The 27,781-nt window shown below is 41.1% G+C and overlaps 2 protein-coding genes across 10 annotated transcripts in view; both read left to right on the top strand.

The window, feature by feature from the left end:
* The window catches only part of magi2b (membrane associated guanylate kinase, WW and PDZ domain containing 2b), a 143,500-nt gene extending 119,786 nt beyond the window's left edge, over window positions 1–23,714 (top strand). For 6 of the 9 annotated variants that reach the window (XM_058397263.1, XM_058397262.1, XM_058397258.1 and 3 more), the window contains 12 exons: window positions 151–328; window positions 2,385–2,420; window positions 3,830–3,945; window positions 4,405–4,600; window positions 7,417–7,596; window positions 7,798–7,983; window positions 8,420–8,876; window positions 10,508–10,700; window positions 11,545–11,688; window positions 11,893–12,031; window positions 14,324–14,412; window positions 19,516–23,714. In XM_058397263.1, coding sequence (XP_058253246.1) covers window positions 151–328; window positions 2,385–2,420; window positions 3,830–3,945; window positions 4,405–4,600; window positions 7,417–7,596; window positions 7,798–7,983; window positions 8,420–8,876; window positions 10,508–10,700; window positions 11,545–11,688; window positions 11,893–12,031; window positions 14,324–14,412; window positions 19,516–19,572 — 1,971 coding nt within the window. In that variant the 3' untranslated portion in view covers window positions 19,573–23,714. Of the gene's footprint in view, window positions 1–150; window positions 329–2,384; window positions 2,421–3,829; window positions 3,946–4,404; window positions 4,601–7,416; window positions 7,597–7,797; window positions 7,984–8,419; window positions 8,877–10,507; window positions 10,701–11,544; window positions 11,689–11,892; window positions 12,032–14,323; window positions 14,413–14,593; window positions 16,165–19,515 lie in introns of those variants that run through there. The other 3 variants (XM_058397259.1, XM_058397260.1, XM_058397261.1) reach the window with 3 other exon arrangements.
* A 1,456-nt stretch (window positions 23,715–25,170) lies between these two features.
* On the top strand, window positions 25,171–27,685 carry si:ch211-127m7.2 (uncharacterized). The gene is made up of 3 exons (XM_058397271.1): window positions 25,171–25,453; window positions 25,563–25,638; window positions 25,926–27,685. The coding sequence occupies exons 1-3, from the start codon at window positions 25,323–25,325 to the stop codon at window positions 26,196–26,198; spliced, it is 480 nt and encodes a 159-aa protein (XP_058253254.1). The 5' UTR covers window positions 25,171–25,322; the 3' UTR covers window positions 26,199–27,685.
* Window positions 27,686–27,781: the final 96 nt, after the last annotated feature.

Here is a 27,781-nt window from a genome sequence, read left to right as displayed (position 1 = left end):
GATCATTTAATATAACAATATTTCTTTTCACTGAACAGTCTGATAAATAAAAGATGCCATGCTTCCAGCATTAAGACTCATAGCATGGACTACAGAACTGGACCTAACCTGTGTATGCATATGTGTGTGTATGTCTGTGTGTGTGTGCAGTGGGACCCCCAGGGAAGCCCCCAGACCGGCCTTTCAGCCCCTGGCCTTCCCCACACCGCTGCTCATGTAGGCCAGGCGCTCCACTGCACATCCGCCCCTGACCCAGATGGAGCTCACCTCAGCAAACCCGACCCCTACGACCTCTACGAGAAATCTCGAGCTTTATACGAGAGCAGACGTAAGTCACACCTCCTTTCCTGACTAAACGCTTTCTCAAGAGGTTGTGAAGGAGATGTTCATCTTCCTGCATCTTCACCATTTAAAACTCAGACACTGATCTGCCGTGAGTGTGACCGAACACTGACCTCTGCTGAGATTCGCATGTGCAGGAGCAGTGTGTGTGTGTGTGTGTGTGTGTGTATTGAGGACACAGTCACTTCTGCATCAGGTTACTGTGATCCTTAGAAGAACAGCTCTATTAATACAACGGTTACACAGCTAAACATCTGAGTTGCGCTTAATTTTTATTTGAATAAGCCTTTTTGTTTATCTCTGAGCACCAGTTACCATCAGGATCGGTGTGAAGGCAAAGGTCGTGAATTGTAATTGTAAATCAGAGAAACCAGATGCCAGATTTGTCATTTTAATGCAAACTCAATTGAGAAGCTTGCTGCTGGAGAAGTAGTGTCTGGGTGCGTAACATCAAAATAATAAGCAAAAGAGATGCTTATTCCAACCAAAAAGGAAAAACAAATATAATATCTTGTCTTTTCCTGTAACCCAAACAAAAACAGAAAAGAAAAGGCAGGATTTCCAGAAGAAGAGCATTCACCCATACAGTTTCCAATCACAATTATCCACAATTTACTACAATGTCCGATATCTTTAACTGTATGATATATAAAGTGTAGGTGAGCGTAGAGTTATATACAAAATACACAAGTATACATCTTAACTATATTCTCCCTAATTCAGCCTTCACCACTTCCCACCCACCAGCTAGATCTCCCCAGTTATAGGACAACTACTACAAGCTTCCTCTGAGACATGTGAAGCCAGAACTATCAAAGTGCTGCTCATGCTGGTCTACAAAGCATCGTAACACACTTGACAGAAAGCTCTATCCGCCCTCTCAGCTCAACCATGCCCACCAATGACTAGTGTCTCTGTGATTGACATGGGAGAGAAAAAGAGGTACACCATTCCTCTCACTCGGCCAATTCAGCTCCTTCGGACTCCTGGCCACAGATGGCAGAAGTGTCACGGTGTTACGAACCTGCGCTTTTCACCAGATGCTTTTTACCAGAGACCAAAGAATTTCATTTTGTGGTATCCGTGTTCAGCATTGAATTTCTTTGACGTGTCACACTCCACAGTGGTGCTTAACGGCTCATATGAAAGAGGACACTCAGTGCTTTAAGACTTTGTTGAGTATTTCTGTTTGTACCTAGCCTACTAGGGACAATATTTCATGGCGATATGGTGATATCAAACCCATTTCCTCTCTCTGTAATGCCCTAAGTGCTTGTTCATAGGTAACTAAAATTTGAAAGGGTAATTTTCAACCACTAAGGTTATCTATCAGAGGGGGAAAACACACACCTCGCACTGAAAGCCAACAGAATCAGACTCGCAGTGATAAAATAATCCATTTGTTTACACTGATTGAAAGTCGATTTCCGTTCCACCAGCACAATGGAACGTCAACATACAGGGTAAGAAGTAAGGGTTAAGTACAAAGTTCAAGATCTGACATTTAGCTGTAGGTTGAGTATATAGCCATGTTGAATTAAATGGAGCAAGGAAGCTAGCATAAATCTGGGATATGGAGGGGAAAAAACGGTTAGCTGAGACTCCCTGAGAGTCAATTTTTATATCCTGATACCACTCCTGATCTATCAGGTCCCCTTTGTCATGTCTGCTTCTCTTATTGGAAATTCTAAACATGTAGTAGAGAAAAGATACATCTTGTGGTATAAGTAATAGCATTAAAAGTTGTTGACTGAAAGCTTTGATTGTTTTAGCGCTACTTTAAGCTCACTGCTTCACCGACAGACCTGGCCTTCAGTACGTCCACGCTTCAGCTGTGGCAAGCCGAGGTCATTACAGCATACATTCTTCTTGCTGTGAAGTAATCGGTCTTATGTTATGTAACACCACACACACACGCACACACACATTTGTCTGTAATCACATGTGAATGAATACCAATCTACACTATTCATCCACACACAAGCACCATTTAGCGTTATAAAGCCTCTCTGATTACGATCTCTACGTTATTTTTCTTCCAGAGCCGGGCCCACCGCGAGCGCTGACTGACTCCACAGGCAAGTCCATTATGCAGCAATTTGTTTTTCCATGTTATGCCGCGTATTCCCGGTTGTTTCGTATTCAATAGCTTATACGTCTACCTGCGTTATATTCCCAGTGGATATCAGGGCTGTGTTTCTCTTCATTTGTAACAGCATGACTACATCATAAGATTCAGCACCGCTGTGCGTACTGTGTGTCAGGTGACCTACATACTGTATGTACACAAAAGAAAGCAAATTAATGAATTATTAATGATTTCCATACACATGATTCGTACTGCTGGGATATTTCTTCCCTGACTGGCTTTGGGGGTCGTCTGGATTGCAACACATGTAATGAACTGTCAATCATTAGGCCTACACGTGTCAAATAAATTTCAAGAAATGATCAGAGTGACTGCAGAAAGAATTCTAATCTAATTTCCAATAAAATTGTATTATCGTGGGGTGTAAATTAGTAAATCGACGTAAGATAATAAGTTGACATGAGGAGCTCAAAGTAATGAGCCAAATATCTCATCCAAATAACTAGATATTAATGAGGTATTAGGAGATAATGAGTTGAAATTAAAAAGTTTTTAAGTGGAATTAAGGACTTGATATCTTGAAATAATGAGTTACAAAATAAAAACTATGAATAATAATAATAATAATAATAATAATAATAACAATGATTATTATTATTATTATTATTATTATTATTATTATTATTATTATTATTATTATTATTATTATTATATAAATAGTGCAGAATATTGAATATTAAATATTCAAGATATTGAACATTTATTTCCTTTTTAAATAATTCTAGAACTTTCTGTTTATTTCCAATGTTAAATAAAAAAAAGAAAATCTCTGATTATCACTGCAATCTCAGACTTTTGGATCCCTTTTTGGATCCGTATGCATAGTGTCATTATTACTACAAGGACATGACAAGCTGTCATCAACACACCGCAAAACTGCAACTCAATAAAAGCCAAAATTATTTTAGATCCTTCATTCATCCATCTTCAGAAACCGCTTTATCCTGAGTAAGGTTGCGGAAGATCTGCAACCTAGGCCAGGAACACAGAGAGTGAGCTGGGAATACACTCTGGATGTGGACATTCAGTTCATTGCAGGGCATCATGCCCACACTCAGTAGTGTAGTTAGCGTGAGCCAGTTCACTTACAGGCATGTGTTTGGGAGGTGAGAACATGTAAGTCACTATACCATGAGTTTGGGATCAATAAAGTTGGGAAAATCAAGATGTAGAGATGTTTAGATGGTGATTGTCTCCCGAATTAATTGATTAACCCAATTTGACTGGATAGACATTTTTTAAATCTGGCTGATCCTAAATCTCTTCATTTTGATTCTTTGACTCCGATTTTTAGCAGATTTCAGGCAGTTTATGAACGTCACTCCTCTGTTTCTTCAGGTGTGGAGTACCAGGAGGTAGAAGTTCACCTGCTCAGAGAGAAGACGGGTTTCGGCTTCCGCATCCTCGGAGGAGACGAGGCGGTGCAGGCTGTGAGTCCGGAGGCCCGTGACAAGGCTCGTATGGGGCAACCGAGGAGATCCCAGCAATCTGTTTACCCCATTCCAGCCCAGGAAATGAGAGCGAGACAATCAGATACTGTAGAAGTTGCAAATATGAGCTTTAATGAGCAGGTTGAATTATACCAGAACAACAGGCGATTGTTGGAAGCTGAACTGCTTTCCTTTGCTGTCTCTTGGCAGGACAGAGCTAAGCTTGTCATCTTCAGCACTTCTTGCTGCATAATAATTGCTTGTTATCGTGGGTAGAGCTGCCCACTCAGTTGCACCTTTTAATCTAGCTGTGACTAGCACTCCAGATAAAGCCTACAAACAAATTAGCAATAAGGGACCGTCTGGGGCCTGAAAAAACAAACCGCTGCTTCTTCGTGCCACCTCACTGTGTTTGTTTTATAGTAATACAAAGCCCTGTTGCCTTCATATTAATATATGATCACCTCTGATTAACTGTCACAGATCGTAATTGGAGCGATTATCGAGAACAGCCCGGCGGAGCGGGACGGCCGTCTGCGCCCGGGTGATGAGTTGGTGTCAGTGGACAGGATGCCGGTGGCGGGTCGACCGCACAGCTACGTCATCGACCTCATGCATGCTGCGGCACGCAACGGCCAAGTGACGCTTACCGTGAGACGCAGAGTGATCCCTCATCCTGGTGAGTTCCATCAGCTCCATCTGAATCATAAGCCTGTTCAATAATACAGGGCTTTATTTACAGAGTCAGCATAGCTGCGCGGCATTTCACAACATGCTATGAAGCAAGTCGTAATATTAATAAATATTAATGCACGCTCTGGCACAGTAGCTAGTGCTAAGAGCAGGAGATCAGAGTTTCTGTCTCTAGAGGCTGCTGTCCTCCTCTCTAACCTGAGTAACTATAGGTGACTGGACTTTTGTGATCATTTCGAAGAAGGCTGCCATCGGTGCTACTGATTTATTTAAACAGTGTGTGATTGACATGGGTGGACATGACATCAGTGTTAAGCTCTTAGGCTCTTCTGGTAGCTTCAGACGTTCCTCACTCTTGTGTTAGTTTTTATGTAGCCACTAAATAATTGATAGTAGTTCCTAAATAATATTATAGTAGTTCCTAAATCCAAAAAAAAAAACAAATCCAAAATCAGGGAAAGACAAAGACAGGTTTACTAAACAGGCTGTGGTGACAAACATGGCAAAATCAGGACATCAGGACATGCCAGAGACTTCCAAAAGACAGGTAGCATACAAAGCACTGTGGACTAAATCTCACAGAGACATACGCAAGGGTTTAAATTAAAGAACTAATCACACTGCAAACTCAAAGCAGGTGCCGGTAATAAGGACACATAAGGGAAGCAACCATATACAGAGACATGAGAGGAGACAAGACAGGAAACAAAACAAAACACACATGGCTACAGAAACAATGAACAATGTGGAACAGAAAGGGAACAGATGCGAAAGTGATGCATGTAGCGCTCGGCTCCAGGGGGAGATTCATGATATAACACGAATAATAGGCAAGGATGTTAAGAGGTTAATCTCAAATGAACATAGCAAAAGATTATTGCAAAAAAAGACCCCTCAATTTCTGTTGTTTATACATTTTTTTTTTTCATAAACACACCAGACCGCTTTTTAGAACCCAGCCGCACAATAGTGTGTAACCTGTGCCATCATTCAGCACCTCATCAGCTTCTAGATCGCTCCAAACAGTTTGTTTATGCAGGCTGTGGAATAAAAACGGCAGCACAAATGAAAGAGAGCGTTTGTATGTGATTAGGACTGATGAAGTGTGCAATGAAGTTAAATTCAATTTTTAAAAGCCACCATAAATACTGGAGCAACAATGAAGGAGCTCACTCTCACTCATCTGCCTGGAGAACTGTTTGTTTTTCTTGTTTGTTATTCCTGTCCTGTTGTTTTTCCCGACAGCTAGTGGAAATGGAGGCTATCACATGCATCCTTTGAGACACATGACAGTGTAACATGTTAAAGGAAAGCACTATCTCCCACGTCTGCACACACAGATGCACGTGATTGACTAGAGAGAGTTTAACTTCCCTCCCACACAGAGAGCACTTTGACTCCAGATTCAGATCCAAAGCTGCTGCTCCCACCTTATATTTTGCCCTCTATTGCTCTGTTCCATCTCTAAGTTATGTGCTTTTTTTGTTGGGTCATCTATTTGCTGGACACCGAAAGAAAACTTAAACTGCCGGACTAATTGAGACCGTCTGTTTTCCTACATTGAGTAGGTATTTAGTAAAGGAGGAATATATTAACTGCATAACTTTTATAACCCTTTTTATAAAAACAACTTTTAGAAACTATTTTGCTGTGTGCAGCAGTATTTTATTATGAATTTTTATTATGATCTGGAACCTCTTTTTTTTTTTTTTACACACAGTTTCTTCACTTACAGTTAGCAAAGTAGGAAAAGGAATCTGTATGACTGAACCTTGACTATTTTTATTTTAGAATTAATTTTGACTAAACACGCATGAAGAAAATCAGCACTGCGGGTTAATTCGGAAAGAAAGCAGGGTAAACTGGGGTAGAAAGTATTAATAGATGGTCTGGTGGTATCAATCAATGAACTGATTAAAACGCATTTTAGCCCTTCTAATTAAAATGAATGACAAGATATTTCTAGAAGAATATTACCAGATTGTACCAGTCTGGATAAGGAGGATCAATTTCTAGAATTTTTAAATAATCATGTCCTCTTTCTAAAAGGGAAATATTAAAAAGGGAAAGCTCAGAAACCAGTGATTGCTAGCTCAGTGGTGAAGGTGTTGGACTACAGATTGCTGCTGGGCCCCTGAGCAAGGCCCCTAACCCTTATCTGCTCAGCGGTATAAATATGAGTTGCTCTAGGTAAGGGTGTCTGCCAAACGCTGCAATGTAATTACTTTATTGAACATGTAAGGACAGATCTGAACAGATAAAGTGCTGCTGTGAGTGTGAGAGAGATTTCAGTCTAAAGTGTTTACCGTCAAAAAAAGCCAGCAGAGCACTTTATTAGCATCCAGTGTCAGTACTACTGCAGTCTCTGAGAATGAGGATGCTATTGTGTAGAGCTTAGTGGTCAAGGAGGGCAGTTTTTGTGGTTTCATTTAGACACTATGCATTACTCAGCGAAGTCATTATGTGTCCTGGCACCAGCTCAATCTATTAAGTATCTATTAATGCGTCAGTAAGGCTAATGGATAATTAACATGCATTAGCATTAGTATTTTAAGTATATATTTGCATCATCAACATGGCAAGCTGGCGTAGACAAATGGTCAGCAGATGCCACATTTAAAAAGCAAACATTTGAGCATCATTTCGGGGCTGAAACATAAACAGAACTGTGGGTTGACAGTTGCTGACTCTTTAATTGGTCTGCCATCCTGTCTCTGGTCAGAAGAGCATAGCATTCCTGTGTTTAGTACGCTAAAGCCTATATTGAGCGGTGAGTCAGACTGTGATTGCTGCCCCCTGCAGGCCAGCCCTGTGGAGAGAACGGATCAGCAGCCAATCAGAGCAGCTCTCCTCGAGGTCGAGCCGTGTGTCCAGTCAACCTGCCGCCCACAACCGATGTAGTCATCCACCGCAAAGAGACCGAAGGCTTCGGTTTCGTCATCATCAGCTCTCTGAACAGACCGGAGAACACCGCCACAATCTGTTAGTCTCTGTTTCCTTCTTTCACACGCTTATCAAGACATACAACACTCGTTTTTGGGGGGGTGTCAAGATCAGATAACAGAACTTCTACCGAGTGTCTGAGCTGTAATGCAGGCTTCACTCGGTTAAGTGAAGAGCGTATATACTCTATGTTTATGTTTACTCTGTGAATTAAAACTGATCTCACACGCTTCGTTTTAGCCGTGCCGCACAAAATCGGCCGCATAATCGAGGGCAGTCCGGCTGACCGCTGCGGGAAGCTGAAGGTTGGCGACCGCATCATGGCTGTCAACAATCAGTCTATTATCAACATGCCTCATGCTGACATTGTGAAGCTGATCAAAGATGCAGGACTCACTGTTACTCTGCACATCATCCCAGAGGAAGGTCAGACAGAAAGTTTTACAGTGTTTAGGATGTGTTTCTGAGCACTGATATTCTCTCTGGTGTAGGAACAAAAAGTAGCACATTGGGATTATAATATAATTGACTTGTAATGTTAACGGGTCAGTGTTAATGTTTCCCAGGGTTTCCTTCATTTCCTTAATATCATGATATATCCAAATAATCACAGAATGCTTAGTTAGAATCCACAAGAAAAAACATGTAGCTTGTTACAGTGCTCATATATATCGTGCAGCTCTGCTCTTATATAATATCATACCACCTGTAGACCGTCTGTGCTAATGGTCTGCCTCCTCCTTCTCCCTTGATTGCTCCTCATTTGTTTTCTTCATGTACAGCCAGTCAGTGAAAATGCTTGTGTTGACTAATAATCCTGTTTTAAATCCCGTTTTACTCGTTCATTCTTTTCCCTCGACAGATGTAAATGGCCCCCATTCTGGCCCTACCTCAGAGAAACAGAGCCCCCTGGTGGTTCAGAAGCAGAGCCCCTCGACCTCTGCGACTCAGCCGAGTCCCAGCATGGCCAACCCGAGCCCCCCGGCCCCCCACCCGAGCCCCGCCACCACACAATCCAGCCCCCAGCGAATGGAGCCAAGTCCTGCAGGAACACAGAGTACCACGCCCATCACTCAGGCCAACCAGCCCGCAAACCAGCCCAGCCTCGAGACAGCGCACTCAGGCCCGATGGTGAGTCAGGCAGGACCGCCGGGGGATCAGAGTGTCCCTGTTCCAACCATTCAGTCCGTCCCGGTTGTTTCAGGCGTCCCTGTGGTTCAAGGAATCCCAGTCATCCCAGGGGTCCCAGCTGTTCAGCTTACCACCATCGGTGGGGTGCCGGTCGCAGTGCCGCCTCAGCTCTACCTCCATGACAGCAGGTACAGTGTATTACACTCTCATGGGGTGAGGGATGAGACGCCATATTCTCTCACTACACACCTGACACACTGTCTGAAAAATCAGGTCACTCATAAATGAAGTGATAAAGTAAAAAAAAAATTACCACCAGTCATCAATATTTCAATCTATCAGCAAAGACCATTTTGTATCACTGCGATGGATAAAAAATAATGGACTTTACTATCGAAGGATAATATTCCACACCAGGACTGTGCGATACAACACCCTGAAGTGGATTATTTTCCATTAAGAGCGTGTCACAGATTGTGTTATTTCTCAGTTTAGTACGGTTTTTAAATTATTAATGAGCACGTCATACATTTTTAACTGTACTTAGAGATTTTTAACCTTATATGGGATAAGTTAGGTCCTGTTACCACTTGCATTATAATAGCTATAAACAGTTTTTCCCTCACCAGCTGCTCTTTCTTCTATTCTTTAAAGTTAATAAGAGAAAAGAAATGCAGCGTGTCGTGTTACAGGGAAACAGAAAAGCGCAAACTCGTCTGCCAGAAAGCTTCAGCATCATAAATGTAACCCAAAAACTCATATAAATGACATATAAAATGTATATACATTTTTGTTTTTTTGTTAAATCATAGGCTGTTCTCTTAAACCATTTATTCTAAGGTTGGATTATGTGGCGCATCTGCCATACTCGTCCATGTGAACGAACTGTTACTATAGAAACTATAAAAATAATGTGTTGGTGCAAACTAGCGCATTAATATAAACCTATTGTTTATGTTAGGAGCTGGAACTTCTGTCAGAGCTGCTGTTGTAAAAAATGAATGAACATTTTCTGATCTGAGAATTCCAACAGCATCGGGGAATAAAGTGCATTACCAGAGATCTCGTAGGGAACGGTCTATTTGTAATTATATTAATCTTACGATCTGATACACACTCGTGTATCTGTTACATTCCACCAGTAGAGAAGGTGATTTAGTTAAGAATCAGCTGCACAGCTGCAGGAAGGGCTGGAGAAAAGGTTCGATCCTTAACAATTTGATGTTAAACAAATTCTCGCTTTCTTTACTTACAAATTTATTTTACCGTGTCTAAAACTGATCAATTTTAGATTCACTTTGTACCTCAGACTGTAGAATTGGATACTGTTTAATATTGAAAGGTTTTTATTTTGTTGTCGTTCTCTGGGCTGGTGAGTGCCTGGTACCTGAAGAACCGCTCGTATTCTCTCGCTCAGTTGCATATTGTTGCTTAGCTTCTGATTCTGAATTATTTACCAGTGGAGATCTGCTCAATAAAACATGGCTCTTGGCTCAGAGATCTTTTCACGTCTTACTCAGCTTTGAGATGGGAGATTTGGCTCGCTCTCAAAGACAGAAGAAAAGCAAAGCTTCTGAAGCTTTATGTTAATGGACTGCTGACACTGAAAAAGCCTACGGATGTGTAAAACGTTACGGCAGCAGGAACCCCCCACCCCCACCCCCACACCCGACTGGAGGGTGTGTGTTGTCGAGACGTTCGGAAAACACGTTGTGTGTGTGTGTGTGTGTTTACTGTGACACTGCATTCAGTTTTATAGCTGATATTTGAATGAACTGGGAAAGGCTTTCTTCTGATTGAAACTTGTTGTCAGCTACAGGTCGGAGGTAAAAGCCAGACAGGATGTTAAACCAGATATCTGCCAGCCGCCGTACACAGACTACAGACAGCCTCCTGTGGACTACAGACATCCTCCAGTAGCAGACTACAGACAGCCTCCGACTATGGACTACAGACACCCGCCTCCGCTCATCGACTACAGACAGCATTCAATCCCAGATTACAGGCCACAGGTACGACTGCAAACACAACATGTGTGTGTATAATCAGTCCCTCTAGGAGTTTTTGTGATGCCTGATTTTTCCAAATTTGCCATTTTTAGGAAATTGCAAGCACAGGTCTTTTAAACTACTTCCTGTGTGTGAAGAAACAGATGTAATTTACTTTCTGTGATAGCTGTACTCGTGTTTGATGCATGTGAACCTGAAGAGGGCTCTGGCTGAATGTGCATCGTGACACACAATCACAAAATCCGCAGCAATTTGGAAAAATCCCTGAGATTTTCTATTAGTTTCTATGATCATGAACTGAATAGTTGGGCTAATAGTGTGGGTTTATATGAACATGAGCTGTTATATCGTGCACCATACTTTAATTCATATCATAATTTCCTATTGTGTTGAAATAAACCAGCCTGTATCTTTAAGCTGAAAATACTCTTGCATGTACAGTTCATTTTAAAGATTTATGTTGGACTATTCTGAGAGGTGGCTGACCGTATATCTGTAGAGTTTGTTTTAGTTTGTGTATTCAACATTCCCATTTTAAATTTCATCTCAAGTCAAACCATTTTGATCAGAAACTCCCTGAAAAACTCTGATAACCTCATTTCCAAACATGAGCTAGGAAGATAAACACGATTCACATTTCAGCCGTTACCGTGCAGCCGACTTGTTTACGGCTCTTGCTTTCGGGTCTCAGCTGTGCGTGCTGACTCAGCCTAACCCTGGGCATGGGAATTAAAAATCCATTACAACATGAGTATTAATATAGTGTCACTTGCTGTGGGCCAACCTGATCAAATAAACAATGCAGAAACCGAGAAGAGCGGTGACTCGTGTGTTTTGTTCTGTGTAGGACTACGACTATTTCACAGTGGAGCTGGAGAAGAGCGTGAAGGGCTTCGGCTTCAGCATCAGAGGAGGCAGGGAGTACAAGATGGACCTGTTCGTGCTCCGTCTGGCTGAGGACGGCCCCGCTATCCGCAACGGGAGGATGAGGGTCAGTGTGTGTGTGTGTGTGTGTGTGTCTCAGTCCATGTGTATGTGTTTGTCCCAGAAGCCTTAATATTCCAGAGACCGGATCATCACTAGGATGCTCTCTAAATGAATTTGGACATTTTAATCTGTTTGTGGGAAGCATTGCAGGCTTGGAGGGACAGAAAATCTCATCAAACAGTGATGTTTTTCGTGTGTGTGTGTATAGGTGGGTGATCAGATCATTGAGATAAATGGTGAGAGCACACGGGACATGAGTCACGCCCGGGCCATTGAGCTTATCAAGGCGGGCGGCCGACGAGTGCGTCTGCTGCTCAAACGGGGCACGGGGCAGGTGCCTGAATATGGTCTGTATCACATTTCACTCACAACCTTATAACAGTGTTTATATCATTATATATATATATATATGTATAGTATATTATTGTGTATGTTGTAAGATTAACGATCATAAAATGCTTTATCTGGTATACAAACTAAAAACATCTCTTGAATTCTTACTTTATACTATAAATGGCTTGACACAAATTCACACGATTTCCTACTCCCCCCCAAGTGTAACTGATCAGTCCATGAGGTCTGAGGTTTGTTTTTAAAAGCTAATATTGCTGTCGAAGCTTTTATCCTGCAGTTTATCAGCATAACACATGAACTGCAAACATAAATCATCACACACTCAGCCCCAACCAGGCGGAATAGTCACCTTTACTCAAAAATACATATTTATGTTTTCTCTATCACTATATTAATCTGTTTTAAAGAAGAAGAAAAAACACATAGTTTGGTGTCACACAAGTACCAAGTACACAAGTACCAAGCTATGGCCTTAAAACATCGGAAGTCCATTTTATTTTTAGGAATTTTTTTTCTGAATATGAATTATGCTGACGTTGCTCTGCATAAAGGCACCTGCCAAATGCTGTAGAAGCACATTTTATGAAACTAATGAGGCAAACGGTATTACTTAGCCAAATTGTGCTTTTGAGGCAAATGTGTACTGATTTATGATGATAGTCTATGGCTAAAGGGTTTCTGGACACCTGACCGTCATATCCTTATGTTCTTGAGCATCCCGGTCCAAATCCATAGATTTGGTCCCTCATTTCTGCTATAGCATCCTCCTTGCGTCAGAGAAGTCATTTAACTAGATGTTAAAGTGTGGCTGTGAGGATTTCTGATCATTCAGCTACAAGAGCATTAGTAGTGAGATCAGACATATTGGGTGAGGAGGTGTTCCAGTTCATCCCAAAGGTGTTTAGTGGGGGGTTGAGTCAGACTTTTCGAGTCCTTCCACTCCAGCTTTGGTAAATGATGTCGTCATGGAGCATTGTCATGCTGGATCAGGTTAAGATGTTTTAGTTCAAGACAGCAGGAAATTACAGCAAAATGAGAAATTCTACACTGTTGTGTGCTTCCAACTTTGTAGGAACTGTTTTGGGGAAGAACTACAGAGGGGTCTGATGCTCAGGTGTCCACATACTGTAATAATGCTAACTATTAACGTATCAAATTGGAGTCGGAGAAAAAAGCATCAGAATTTAGTTGAGCGTTTCTAGATGAAGCTAAACATGATTGCAATTGTACCTAACGTTAGTTCAGTTAACAGGATGATGATGATGATGATGATGAGCCAGCAGCTTTGTTTTTCCGAAGCAGTGCACGTTCAGCCGGCACAACACTACCATTCCTGGCTTTGACAAAAAAACTAGGGAGATCAGGAACACACGTCCACAAACGCTGCACCTACAAAGGAAGTATAAACCACACTGGAAGTCTTTTGAAGCAAGGATGCCTAATCCTGCTGAATTACGCTGACGCTGCCTATTGATCTCAGACAGCACATAAAGACTAGTACACTCACCATATGCTTTGCATTTAGGTAGACATTTGCTTGCTATACTATTTCTTTCTTCTTTTTTTTTTTCAGATTATTTTAGTATAAAATGCATCTGTGATATGAAGCACATTTCGTCATGAATTTAACGGGGCTCTAGCTATATCTATTAGCAACGTTGGTTTCAAAGCTCAGACATTGAGACTCTGAGCATGTTTCTCTGGCTGATAGAAAGATTTCTGAGTGTTAATCGTTTTGTCTCTGAACGCTGTTTATGCTCTGGTCTCTACTGGCTCTGCTCACTTAGTCGCTCTAAATGAAAAATCTATAAGAACTAATATTGTTTTGTTGTTTTTTTTAACGACATGCGGCTGAAATAGTCAGTAGTAACCTCGATTAAGGTCCTTTAATACTGCACCTATTTCCCCGGAGGAGTTTGCAGTATACAAAGGCAACTGATTGTTTTTAAGAGTTTATATCATTTTAATTTTTCATTGAACACGAAGCATGTGTGTATGAGGCGGCGCTCAGATCTCTGGCCAGCAGCCAGTCAGCCTCATCACACAAATTCACATTTGGATCAGAAGGTAAAAGTCGGGCGGACCGTGCCAGCTTTGAGCTGCTTTGCCAGCCTCTAACGATAAAGCAGCCGTCGGAAAATCGGCAAGCTGAAACCTGGCCAGTAGAGATAAGACATTAGTTTACACCATGCTGTTCTCTAACTGCTTGTAGTATTAACTGTAGACTTCTTCTGCTTCCACTTTTATGCCAGTGATAGAGTAGGTCTTTACTCCCTGTCTCGTAGGAATGGTACCTTCCAACCTTTCCATGTGCATGAAAAGCGACACTCTTGCCTCTCCATATTTCTTCATAATGGGACACTCTAAAGACACGGTTTGTGGCAAACTGCATGCATGTTTTTCTCTCTGTTTCTACTTCTTTTCCCTTCTTTAATCACTCACACATAAGGCCTGTTTCTACCAGATATAGAATGCTTTTAATGATTTGCTTGCTACTTACACCTTTAAAGGGGCAGTTTGTAATGTTTTTTTTACCTCTCTCCCGCCTGCAAAAGGAACTGAAATCCCAATGAAGGTCCGGCTAAATATTTATTGTCTTGACAAATGTAAAGACATTCATCACTTTAGTAGTGACGTTCTAACAAAAGACATGTACACTGCTAAAGGTTTCAGCAGCAACACCACCTCCAGGGAAATTGCATATCACATAGACAGGACTTTAAACAACGTCTGTAACGAGAGAAGAGTCAAAGAAGGCAAGACCTGTAATGTCAGGAGTGTGTGGGAGTTTCTCCTGCATGGCGCAGTGCTGTATATGTAAAGCGGAGATGGCCTTTAATAGCAGCACACGGGTGATGCATAAACATTTAAAACCAACACACCAGCACTACAGCTCATCTTCAACTCTTACTTTTTAAATAAATTACACTTACCATTTGACTTTAGCCTCATATTCCATAATGGCAATTTATTTTATTGATGTATTGTCAAAGGAATAAAATATGTGAAATTTTAACAAAAATAAAACAAATCCTTTAATTTCCAGGTGTTCATTTTTGGCTTTAGATCCACATGGTCGATGTTAATTCCTCAAATTAGTTTTGTAATTGAAATTTGTAAAAAAAAAAAAAAAAAGAGAGAGATAATTATATAACAGACAGATGTGAATGGATATTATGGACATATACGCATCTCGCAGCCCTTTCGTTCATAATGTACAACATGTTTAGATCACCAGAAAGGCTAAGCAGGGGGGAAGGTAATGGAAAAGCTGACACATGATCGTTGGCTGGTTTTGTCACACTTTTCAGAGACCCAAATCATTCAATCATTTCTGCAGTCTTCTTCTAAATCTCCATGTTACCTGGCATTAACAATTTGTGAGTCCCTGAGTCTGGCATCATGGCCGCCATCGTCAAGTGCAGGACCAGGACCAGCTGAGATTGAGTCAAGACACGGACGAAAGGAAAGTCAAGACAAATCCTATTTGAGGTCAAAGCCTTTACTTGTGTACTAAAGTATGCAAACTAACTTTACAGCTAGTTTGTGTACTTTGTGTATGTGAAAATAAAAGACAACACAGGAGCCTAACATCTATAGCTTTTATTAAAGTTGTGTGAAAATCTTTGCAGAAACCAAACTAAACATTTCTACTAAATTTACAAAGGTTTTAAAAATGTATGAATTTAATTCGTACAAGGCAATGTCCACACAACTGAATGCCTATAAGGCAATGTACACACAACTGAAAGCCTATAAGGCAATGTACACACAACTGAACGCCTATAAGGCAATGTACACACAACTGAACGCCTATAAGGCAATGTCCACACAACTGAAAGCCTATAAGGCAATGTCCACACAACTGAATGCCTATAAGGCAATGTCCACACAACTGAAAACCTATAAGGCAATGTCCACACAACTGAAAGCCTATAAGGCAATGTCCACACAACTGAAAGCCTATAAGGCAATGTCCACACAACTGAAAGCCTATAAGGCAATGTCCACACAACTGAACGCCTATAAGGCAATGTACACACAACTGAACGCCTATAAGGCAATGTACACACAACTGAACGCCTATAAGGCAATGTACACACAACTGAACGCCTATAAGGCAATGTACACACAACTGAACGCCTATAAGGCAATGTACACACAACTGAACGCCTATAAGGCAATGTACACACAACTGAACGCCTATAAGGCAATGTACACACAACTGAAAGCCTATAAGGCAATGTACACACAACTGAACGCCTATAAGGCAATGTACACACAACTGAACGCCTATAAGGCAATGTACACACAACTGAAAGCCTATAAGGCAATGTACACACAACTGAAAGCCTATAAGGCAATGTCCACACAACTGAACGCCTATAAGGCAATGTACACACAACTGAACTCCTATAAGGCAATGTACACACAACTGAACGCCTATAAGGCAATGTACACACAACTGAACTCCTATAAGGCAATGTACACACAACTGAACGCCTATAAAGCAATGTACACACAACTGAAAGCCTATGAGGCAATGTACACACAACTGAACGCCTATAAGGCAATGTACACACAACTGAACGCCTATAAGGCAATGTACACACAACTGAACGCCTATAAGGCAATGTACACACAACTGAACGCCTATAAGGCAATGTACACACAACTGAACGCCTATAAGGCAATGTACACACAACTGAAAGCCTATAAGGCAATGTACACACAACTGAACGCCTATAAGGCAATGTCCACACAACTGAATGCCTATAAGGCAATGTACACACAACTGAAAGCCTATAAGGCAATGTACACACAACTGAAAGCCTATAAGGCAATGTACACACAACTGAACGCCTATAAGGCAATGTACACACAACTGAACGCCTATAAGGCAATGTCCACACAACTGAACGCCTATAAGGCAATGTACACACAACTGAACGCCTATAAGGCAATGTACACACAACTGAAAGCCTATAAGGCAATGTACACACAACTGAACTCCTATAAGGCAATGTCCACACAACTGAAAGCCTATGAGGCAATGTACACACAACTGAACGCCTATAAGGCAATGTACACACAACTGAACGCCTATAAGGCAATGTACACACAACTGAACGCCTATAAGGCAATGTACACACAACTGAACGCCTATAAGGCAATGTACACACAACTGAACGCCTATAAGGCAATGTACACACAACTGAACGCCTATAAGGCAATGTACACACAACTGAACGCCTATAAGGCAATGTACACACAACTGAACGCCTATAAGGCAATGTACACACAACTGAACGCCTATAAGGCAATGTACACACAACTGAACTCCTATAAAGCAATGTACACACAACTGAACGCCTATAAGGCAATGTACACACAACTGAACGCCTATAAGGCAATGTACACACAACTGAACGCCTATAAAGCAATGTACACACAACTGAACGCCTATAAGGCAATGTCCACACAACTGAACGCCTATAAGCCTATGAAAGGTGGCCTCAGAGGTAGAATTGAACATTTTTTGACTTGCTTCTAGGCCAAACAGCTTAAAAGCACCCGAAATTCTGAGCCAAATTACCGAGAAGATGAATTAGATGGTGAAAAGAGCTGAAAAGAAAACAAAAGGTTCGACATGAAAATGGAGAGAAAAATATACCTACTGTACCTGGATGATCGCGAACACTAAGCACACTACACAGAAAAACTAAAAAACATATTTTTTTTGTAAATGTGAAGTGGAGTGTCCCAGGGACTTGCAGCTAGAAATCCCTCGCACCCTTCCCAGTGTCGTGTTTAAGAAGCTGAAGGGCCGTCCTCTCGGCTGGAAGTCTGTAAGACACTAGGAAGCATTACGACCCGGCTTGCTTTCTTTGCATTTGTTTATTTCATTTTTAATATTTTTTAAGTATGCTATTAATATGAACATTCAGGGTTTTCATAAATTTTTGATCAAATTTGTGTGCTCCATAGCTGTGCTAGCTCAGTGGATGAAATGTCGTACTAATGATCAGAAGATTGTGAGTTCCAATCCCAGGACTACTGAGGGGCCACTGCTGGGCCCTTGAGCAAGACCCTTAACTGCTCAGTTGTTTAAATGAGATAAATGCATATAGGAATCTTTACGATAAATTAGTCTTTATAGGAATAAATTTCATTACAGGATGTACATGAATACCAAATTTCAGTTTATAAATAAATCAGCTTGACAAACAAGACCAAGACCAACAAGATATTTATTGAGACCAAAGACCAAGACAGAGACATGTCCAATAACCAATAACCAAAGTCCAAGTATAAAAAAATGAGACAGAAATCAATTCCTAAAGCCTTAGTACATGCATATAAAATGTACAAGAGTATCTAGGACACAGGGTTAGGGTTTTAATACTGAGTTATATCATGTTGAAAAATAAATGAAAAAGAATAATAATCAGGACATACAAAACCCAGATAAATTCTATATGACTGAGCTGGACCCGTGATGAAGCTTTTGTTTCACTTCAGTGGATATTATTTATAAGGAATATACAAGCATCTGTTTTGTGGTGAAGTACAGTTTGTGAATTTGATCATTTTCCTCATGCAAATCATTAGGATTTCTCACACATCCTATAATTCATGAAGAATTTCAAACTGCACCTTTAATGTGTGATGAGAGCTTTAATGGCATGGATGTGTCTGAAGTTAGTTCATTTCAGATTTATCTAAACCATGGCTTCTTTTCATGAACTAGGGGTCATGAAAAGGGCTCACGGGCTTATTTAGTGTTATTCACTTATTTTACAGATTAATATTAGGAATATTGCTCTCACATTCAAACAGCCACATTTTAATTAAGCGTGTACGTGCTGTTTTAGACCTTTTTACTATCTCGCTAGCAGGAGAAGAAATAGTACCCAGATACAGTCCTTAAATACTTAATTCTTAAAATTCACTGTTCGTTTTTTGCCATATTGCCTCCCAAACAGAGCACTAGACTGACTGTATTCGTAGTCTGTGATCTAGTGAGGCAATATTGATGTTTTCTTTGATAGAGCCTTTAAAAGCACTTCTGTAAGTCTCTCTAGACAAGTGCATCGATATAAACGCACATGTAAATATGCCTTTGCATGCACTGAAAACGCTGATCCCTTTTAGAATGCTATTTGTTGTCATTTACAGGACACATATACAATATTACTGACCTGTGCTAAATGTTCAAACAGTAGTCCTAAATTATAAATAAATTATAAATCGGAAAAAAATGCATTGGGGGTGGGGTCATAGCTTGGTGTTGCAGAAAATTCCTAATGTTTATATTGGTTTGTTTGCTTAAAAAGATTGGGAAGCCCCTGATCCAAACCAAATAATGCTGTTTTTGCTTAGACATTAGCACAGGTTGGTATGTTAAGTTGATTAGTTTAATTTAAGGTCATGTATGACATTGTTTTTTGTTGTTGTTTTGTTGATTTGTCATTAGACGGTGCCACCTCCTGGAGTTCTGACCCTCCAGCCCCAGCTGCCTTGCCGGAAGTAGCGTGGCCTCGTTAATCGACTTGTGTCCTTTGTCATTGCCCATCATCTCACCCAGCCCTGCCCCCTGGACTCGCTCCGCCCACTCTCTCTCTCTCTCTCCCTCTCTCTCTCTCTCTCTCTCTCTCTCTCTCTCACACAGGCACTGCATGATGGGCCTGGACCAGACATGGTGCTCACTGGAGGCCAGCTTAGCTCAGTGCCACCAGCATTACAGAGTTGCACACAGAGGAGGGGTGGCAGGTCCATCCAGAAGAGCTGTGTATGAACAGAAAGGAAAGTCCTGAGAAAGGATGTGTGTCTGGTATGAAGTGAGTGGATGAATGCCAGTCATGGATTGTCTGATCCAGGATTTTTTATGATAATAACGAAAACATAGAGGGGCCACCAGGCCAGATGTAACTCGCCCGGCTCGCACCGGCACTCTACAGTTTGACTCTGGATCCAAGGACGTCCGAGAAGACCGGACCGGAACAGTTTAAGTCTGGTCTTCCTGCCTATTGGATTCTTTCTCATCGTGCTCCACTCACCATCTTCAATCCCGTTCACGTGCTCGGTTGATCATGTACAAGGGTTTGTTTGTATTACTTTTAAGTTGCTTATATTACAGGCCTCTTAAATTCCTGGGGCAACCAGTGAAGAAATTCTGAACAAATATCTATGTGTAGCATGAAAGGTACCACAGCCACCAGAAATCCATGAAGAACTCGAATATTTCCGCAGTATTGTGTTTCATTATTCGTCAGTGTTAGTCCAGCGTAGACCCTCCCATGTGCACTGATGTGAACGGAAAGATCAAATGAGATGAAGATCATTTCATCGCCTCGCATTTTTCTGTTGAGATTTAGCTAAGAAATTTTTTTAAATAAGCATAAACGAAGGGAAAAATCAAAAAATGGCATCGTATAAATAAACATATCAGTCAGCGACACAATCATGAAGACTTGTACCTCCAGCCACCTGTAATACAGTTTTCATGTTGCTAATACATGATTATTATAATAATATGAAATGCACTCCATTTGTTATGAAGACAGTTTTTCTTTTAAAAACTGTGGACTACCGAGCCAAACCTGCGTACCGCGCTTGTGCAGGATTTCTCAAAAGCCTCAGTGTGTCATTCCAGCCTCATTGTCCCTGTACTGTGCTTCATGAACCACACCACTGTGGGGCCGGGGCCCCTTCCTGATCCTTATAATCGGCCCTTCCTCGTCTCCTTTTGCCTCAAGGCCATCAAGCTAAAGGGACCTTAGTAGGTGGAAGCGATGTGGTTGGATTACATCCAGAAAATGGCAAAGCAAGGGGGGATTGAACTGTGCTATCTGAGACTATGGGAGTTTAAGTAAATTGAAAGTGTTTGCTCACGTGGAGGAAGGTGTGAGCCTGTGAGATTCGGGGAAATAGCGGAGTGTGTATAGTGTGAACAGAGACCCAGTTGTATGGGGCAGAGTGCCTTACTGGCAGGAATGGATACGGCATGAAATGCGTTTTCCAAGACGACTCGTAGTCCTCACGTGGACTATATTGAAGATTTTGTTTGTTTGTTTGTTTGTTTGTTTTTTACATTAAAACCATGCAGCTGTCCGAGTTGTTGGGAACGTCTCAATCTGCGTGTGCTTGGTACTACAGGAAAAGCGCTACGGCTTCGAACCGATCGGTTAGTTTCGACATTTCTGTTCTTTATATCTTTCACACCATATTGATGTTTTTGAAAGCACTTTTTTGTTGATGCATGAGACAAATTAGCACCATGACATGATACCGGGCAAGAGAATCAGTCAAGACATTTGCATCTGTAACACAAAGCCAAGAAAATAAAAGAAGTTCCAGGTTAATAAGAAATCACGACAAACTAAAAGCGTTAGCGAGTGCTAAGAGCAAGAAATGACAAATTTCCCTAAACTGGGGGGGAGGGATGATTAATCTCTTTCCCTGAAACTCATTTATAATGGAGGTCCAAGGGAAGTGATTGAATTCTCTCAGTAAATTGGTGAAGTATGTGATGGAGCATCAGGTAGCGTTCTTGCTCCAGTTTCCTTCCGTCTTCCAACAACAACAACAAAAAAAAAAACATTCCAGTGGGTGGAATAGCAAAATTGTGTGTATTCCCAGATTCCTATGTTTATTTCTAGGATTTCTATGTGCATTCTATGGACTCATGTGTGTAGTACTCCTAGTGTTCCTGTGAATATTCCCAGGATTCCTGTAAGCTTTTCTAGGACTCATCTGTGTATTCCCAGGATTTCCAAATATTTCCAGGATTCCTGTGAGTAATCCCAGGATTCCTATGAATATATCCCAGGATTCTTGAGTGTTCCCAGGATTCCTGTGTGTATTCCCAGGATTCCTATAAATATTCCCAGGATTCCTGTCAGTATTCCCAAGATTTCTCTGTGTATTCCCAGGAGTTCTCTGAGTATTGCCAAGATTCCTTTGAGCATTCCCAGGATTCCTGTGAGTATTCCCAGGATTCAAATGAGCATTCCCAGGAATCCTCTCTGTATTTCTGCGATTCCCATAAATATTCCCAGGATTTCTAAATATTTCCAGGGTTCCTGTGAGTAATCCCACGATTCCTATGAATATTCCCAGGATTCCTGTGAGTATTCCCAGGATTCAAATGAGCATTCCCAGGAATCCTCTCTGTATTTCTGCGATTCCCATAAATATTCCCAGGATTTCTAAATATTTCCAGGGTTCCTGTGAGTAATCCCACGATTCCTATGAATATTCCCAGGATTCCTGTGAGTATTCCCAGGATTCAAATGAGCATTCCCAGGAATCCTCTCTGTATTTCTGCGATTCCTATAAATATTCCCAGGATTTCTAAATATTTCCAGGGTTCCTGTGAGTAATCCCAGGATTCCTGTGTGTATTCCCAGGATTCCTATAAATATTCCCAAGATTCCTCTGTGTATTCCCAGGATTTCTTTGAGTATTGCCAATATTCCTATGAGCATTCCCAGGATTCCTGTGAACATTCCCAGGAATCCTCTGTGTATTTCTAAAATTCATTCTTGTCCTTGAAAATGGTTCCATCTTTAGAGGGCTAAATTCCACAGCTAGCTAAATTTACAAATCGTTCAGCCGGCCTTGGACGTCCATCAAGAGCTGAATTTAAAAATGAGGTTTGCTGGCTTCACGTGACTGTGAGGATGCACGTGTTAGCCTTCACCCTGTCTGATGATAGACGCTGGTTTATGACAGAGGAGAGCTGGCTGGTGGGTGAGAATTGGCCAGGAGGAATATAACGAGAATGTTTTTCAGTGCAGGGAAAAGTGTCCAAATCCTTGTCTGTGGTATTCACCTACTACAGATTTTAATAGATGAAGATTAGGTTGGGAAATATTAATGGTATGCTTTGAAAGGTTACAAGGGTACTGGCCACATTACAACTACTTCACTTGCTCGAGGAATGCTCCCAGCTGGCCCTACTGGATTGCATGAGTCAGTATAACTTGTGAAGCTATTTTCTAACTCACCCTGCATTTGTTTGACTGGTATCTGCCTGAGGTAGTCACATTTAGTCTAAGAACATCTTTTAGTTTGATCTTAAAAGCAAGCATGACTGATTGGATCACTGCATTGTGTGTGAGAGTGGAAGCTACTTTCCGGAGTACTTTAAGGAGTAATTCGTGCCATAAAAAGATTCTGTAAGACAAACATTTCTCTCTGCTTTGCCTTCGTGTGCAGTATGTTCAGATGAAACTACAGCGGGCCTCTGCTGCTCTGCAGCCCACACACAGCCTGATAACTGTGCCAACACAAGACCATACACCAGTACACGGAATGTAACTTAATAAATATGAAGCAGTGAGGAAACATTTTTATCTGAGAAGCTGCATTCGATTCAATCACATATCAGAGACCTAAATCTTAGGGGAAATGTGAAGAAAAAAAACAAAACATAATGTGCCACAGAGAAAATGCCCTGAAAGTGTTCAAAAGGCCCTGATAGTTTTGTACCTGCGACATGCATTTGTACCAGTTACTGATTCACCGAGTGGTTGAAGTGTGTTAGATTTAATTGCTGTTTACATTGTGGAGATGTAGGAAGAGAAAGACAGAGCATCTATTGCACAGCTCAAGCTTTTCCTGATGAAGCTGTATCCTGCCTGCTGTGGGAAAATAAAAAAAAAAAGAAAATTAAAGAAAAACAAAAAGAAAAAAAACGTTTTATATTCCTGAGGAAAATATTGAATCTGTGAAAGATGGCACATTCAAGGGGCCCATTTCAGATCGATATTACTGTGTAGTGTTAGATGTGTATTTACCTTGTACAGCTGTACTCCTATAAATATGGTTTAATGTATTATTGATAGTTTCAAAGACTTAAGTGATCAAATATTTTTATGAAATGCAACAGTGCGGATATATTAAATTTTGCTAAACTCTTGTTTACCTGTATGATATTCTGAAATACTGTCAAATAAACTCTTGACATGGTGTAAAGTATTCATTTTATAGTACTCATTAAACTCATGTCCGTTTCTATGAGTGTGAGCGGTTGTTAACGGTACTGAACAACACAAATAAAAGAAATGATCGTAATTAAAGAGTTGTATTATTTTCTTTGAGTAAAGTCCTTACGTTTATCAAAAAATCATATTTGTACTTTGTAAAAATTACCACACTGGTTGAGGCGCCAAGCCCGTATCTCCTTATACGTGGTTTTTTTTACATGTAATAACAGCGTCTCGCCACTAGGTGTCGGCAGAGTTTGGAAAATAGTGCAGATATTTTTCTCGTTTAAATTGCAATTAAAATGACAAGCCAGTGGAATAAATAAAAATCTAAATAGCCTCAGTATGTTGAGTCTTTTTACACCGCAAACCTTATTGTGAGGTGTTTTTTGCACACACACACACACACACACACACACACACACTGTCCTGTGTCCATGCTGTATACTGAAAAAATGGTTATAGATAAATATTTAATTAATAATATGTTTTTAAAGTCACTCTGCTCTATAATAAAAAACTAACATTTCTTAATAGTTAAGTACGGATGTGCACAAGCAAGCAAGATAGATAGATAGATAGATAGATAGATAGATAGATAGATAGATAGATAGATAGATAGATAGATAGATAGATAGATAGATAGATAGATAGATAGATAGATAGATTTGTATAAATGAACCTATGACAGCAGATAAAATGGGCAAGTGTAAGGATTTGAGCGAGTTTGATGAAGGGCCAAATTGTGATGTCTAGACCACTGGATCAGAGCATCTCCAAAACTGCAGCTCTTGTGGGGTGTTCCCGCTCTGCAGTGGTCAGTATCTATCAAAAGTGGTCCAAGGAAGGAACAGTGGTGAACCGGTGACAGGGTCATGGGCGGTCAAGGCTCATTGATGCACGTGGGGAGAGAAGGCTGGACCGTGTGATCCGATCCAACAGACGAGCTACTGTTGCTCAAATTGCTGAAGAAGTTAATGCTGGTTCTGATAGAAAGGGGTCAGAATGCACAGTGCAGGACGGGTCAGGGCTGTTTTGGCAGCAAAAGGGGGACGAACACAATATTAGGTAGGTGGTCATAATATTATGCCTGATCTGTGTATATCTACATTTGGACATCGTAGAAAACGCATGAATCTCCACAAGGGGTCAGTTGACTCGATTTGAGACGCACCCTGTGAGAATTAAAACATGGCAACCACGAGACCGGAAATCACGTGGAGAGGTGTGTGTGTTGATGATTAGCTCGTTTGCTGGAAGCTTGTTTGTATAAATTGAATATTGCTTAATTATGTCTGTAAAACGGAATCTTCCGGCCTGGATGGTGGGATCTGATCCTAAAGATGAGCAGGTCAGAGAGTCTCTGAAGAGGAAACCGGAAGTAAACACGAACAAACGTGTACGAAAAAAGCGCATCAGAAGGTAGAGTTGTAGAAATAGGCTTTGATTAGACTTCGTCTTTTCTTCTGATATCTGCTTGAAGACAGAATCTCAGAAGTGACATCTTTATTTCATTATTTATCTTTTTCAGGATGATGATGTACTGGATGAATGAAAGGGAGCTCGTGGAAACAGCACTCAGTGTTATAAAGAGAGACAACACAGAGGTGAGGCTCTCATGGAGAAATCCTGTTTAGTGACTGCCAGATAAAATAGTTGACACTAAACTATGGACTAAAGAAGGAAGTTGGGGGGAAAAAATGGTCTACCAGTTTGTCCACTTCAGCCTGTGCTGCTTTGGAGACTGGTAGCTTCTCAGACCTAGCTGGATTTCTCAGCAGGGCTTCAGCAAGTTAGTAAGATTGTTTAGAATAGAAATAAAGCTATTGTGCACATCCTGTCTCATCTCATCTCATCATTCACACATCTAACCTTCTTTGTCTGTATGTGAAAGGCAGCTGCAGCAGACAGATGTGCTCCTCTCAACACTGAAATGACCGTGATCCCAGAGACCGATCATGAAGAGACGACAGACTCGGATGTTTCGGATCCAGCCGTGGGTTTCGCCGAGCAGGAGACTGTACCATACACCGAGTGTATAGAGAAGAGAAATGAACAGCCTTTAGCTTCGTCAGCAGGTGAGGACAAAGAGTCTGGGGAGGACAAATCTCAGAGTGATCCTGATCATGAAGCTCTGGAGGTGCTGAGAGACATCTTTTTCAGCTGACACTGAAGGGTTTGTGTCGCCTGCACCATATCTGATGAACTGCTAATTAAGGGATGACACCAGATTAATCTGTATTAGTGTCCTCTGTGTGAAGCCTTCAGTCCAGCGTCAGCTACACTGTTTCAGACGGAAGGAAACGGAGGAGATCTAGGGATATATATTTGGTAGCGAATTAATCATTAAATGTCGTTGGACATATGGAACATATTCGACATACTCTCTGGAAGTGTATTGGAGTCATGAACACTGTTCTTTTAGAAGACATTGCTGCCAGGATGATGGTGGTGTAGAATTTTCCCTTCAATAAGTATTCAATTAAGTTGAGATCTGGTGACTATAAAAGCCCATAGCATATGATTGACATCATTTTCATCCTCATTAAACCATTCAGTGGACCTGTGTGCTCTGTGGGAATGGGGGTGGAGTCATGATGTTGGACACCAGGATATGAATGTTATGGATTCAGGTGATCAACTTGATTTGCAGTGTTTCCTGTCTTTAAGGGCAACAAGTGGACTTTTAACCATACCAAAGGAAAACGGAGCCTCTGGAGTACCTTGGTGACTTTACCCAGTTTGATCTTGTAGACACCCTTATCCAGAGCGACATACGTTTTTTTCCTCATTTTATACAAGTGACCAATTGAGGTTTAAGGGTCTTGCTCAGGGGCCCCAGAAGTGGCAGCTTGGTGGACCTGGGATTCAAGCTCACAAGCTTAACCACTAAGCTACTACATCTCATACACCCCATGTGCAGTCACACATTCGCACTACCCGAGAGGACGTAGAATGACTAATGGCTTTTCCACCAGTGCTCATTTTTTATGCGTTCAGCTGTGTAACTAGTGATTTATACTCCACAGCCCTGCTTTCTTTCTATGATTCACTGATTTTTGTTGACCGTCTCATTAGGCCCTGCAGTGCCTCGAAGAACTTTTGCTGTTCTGTTTTATAAAAATAATAATACTGAGGGTGTGAAGCCTTTATAATCGCCACACATCCATTACAGCACAGTGGAATTCTTTTTTTTCGCCTATCCCAGCTGAGGAAGTTGGCGTCAGAGCGCAGGGGCAGCTATGATACAGCGCCCCTGGAGCAGAGAGGGTTAACTGCCTTGCTCAATTGCCCAACAGTGGAGCTTGGTGGTGCTGGGGCTTGAACTCCGCTCAACAACCCAGAGCCTTAACCACTTGAGCCACCACATGATGCCTGTTAAAGCAAGAGCATCATATGTTTTCAACCACAATGGCCTTTCATTTTTCCTTTCAAAATCTGAATGCATACATCACTTCAATCACACTTCTTATCAAAACACAGTTAATCGAACAGACTTTATATCTGAAGTTCTCGCCATCCGGCTCAATAACGATCCCTAGTTCAACATTTTTTTTCCTCTTGCCATCTTGAGCCAAAATCAAAGCCTCTTATACATACTACAGATTATCACAGGATGCCAATTACTGTGTATATAACATATATTGTGTGTGTGTGTGTATGTGTGTGTATATATATATATATATATATATATATATATATATATATATATATATATATATATATATATATATATATATATATATATAT

This window comes from Hemibagrus wyckioides, linkage group LG08 (assembly GCF_019097595.1).
Source record: "Hemibagrus wyckioides isolate EC202008001 linkage group LG08, SWU_Hwy_1.0, whole genome shotgun sequence".
In the NCBI taxonomy this organism is placed as follows: Eukaryota; Metazoa; Chordata; class Actinopteri; order Siluriformes; family Bagridae; genus Hemibagrus; species Hemibagrus wyckioides.
Note: the sequence above shows the minus strand (reverse complement) of the source record. Positions and strands in the feature narration are given on the sequence as shown.

What these genes read in the sequence shown, in the direction of transcription:
- si:ch211-127m7.2 (XM_058397271.1), top strand. Translation starts at nt 25,323, where the DNA reads ATGTCTGTAAAACGGAATCTTCCGGCCTGGATGGTGGGATCTGATCCT. An exon ending in CGAAAAAAGCGCATCAGAAG is followed by an intron (nt 25,454 to 25,562) that starts GTAGAGTTGTAG and finishes TATCTTTTTCAG; the next exon opens with GATGATGATGTACTGGATGA. An exon ending in TAAAGAGAGACAACACAGAG is followed by an intron (nt 25,639 to 25,925) that starts GTGAGGCTCTCA and finishes TGTATGTGAAAG; the next exon opens with GCAGCTGCAGCAGACAGATG.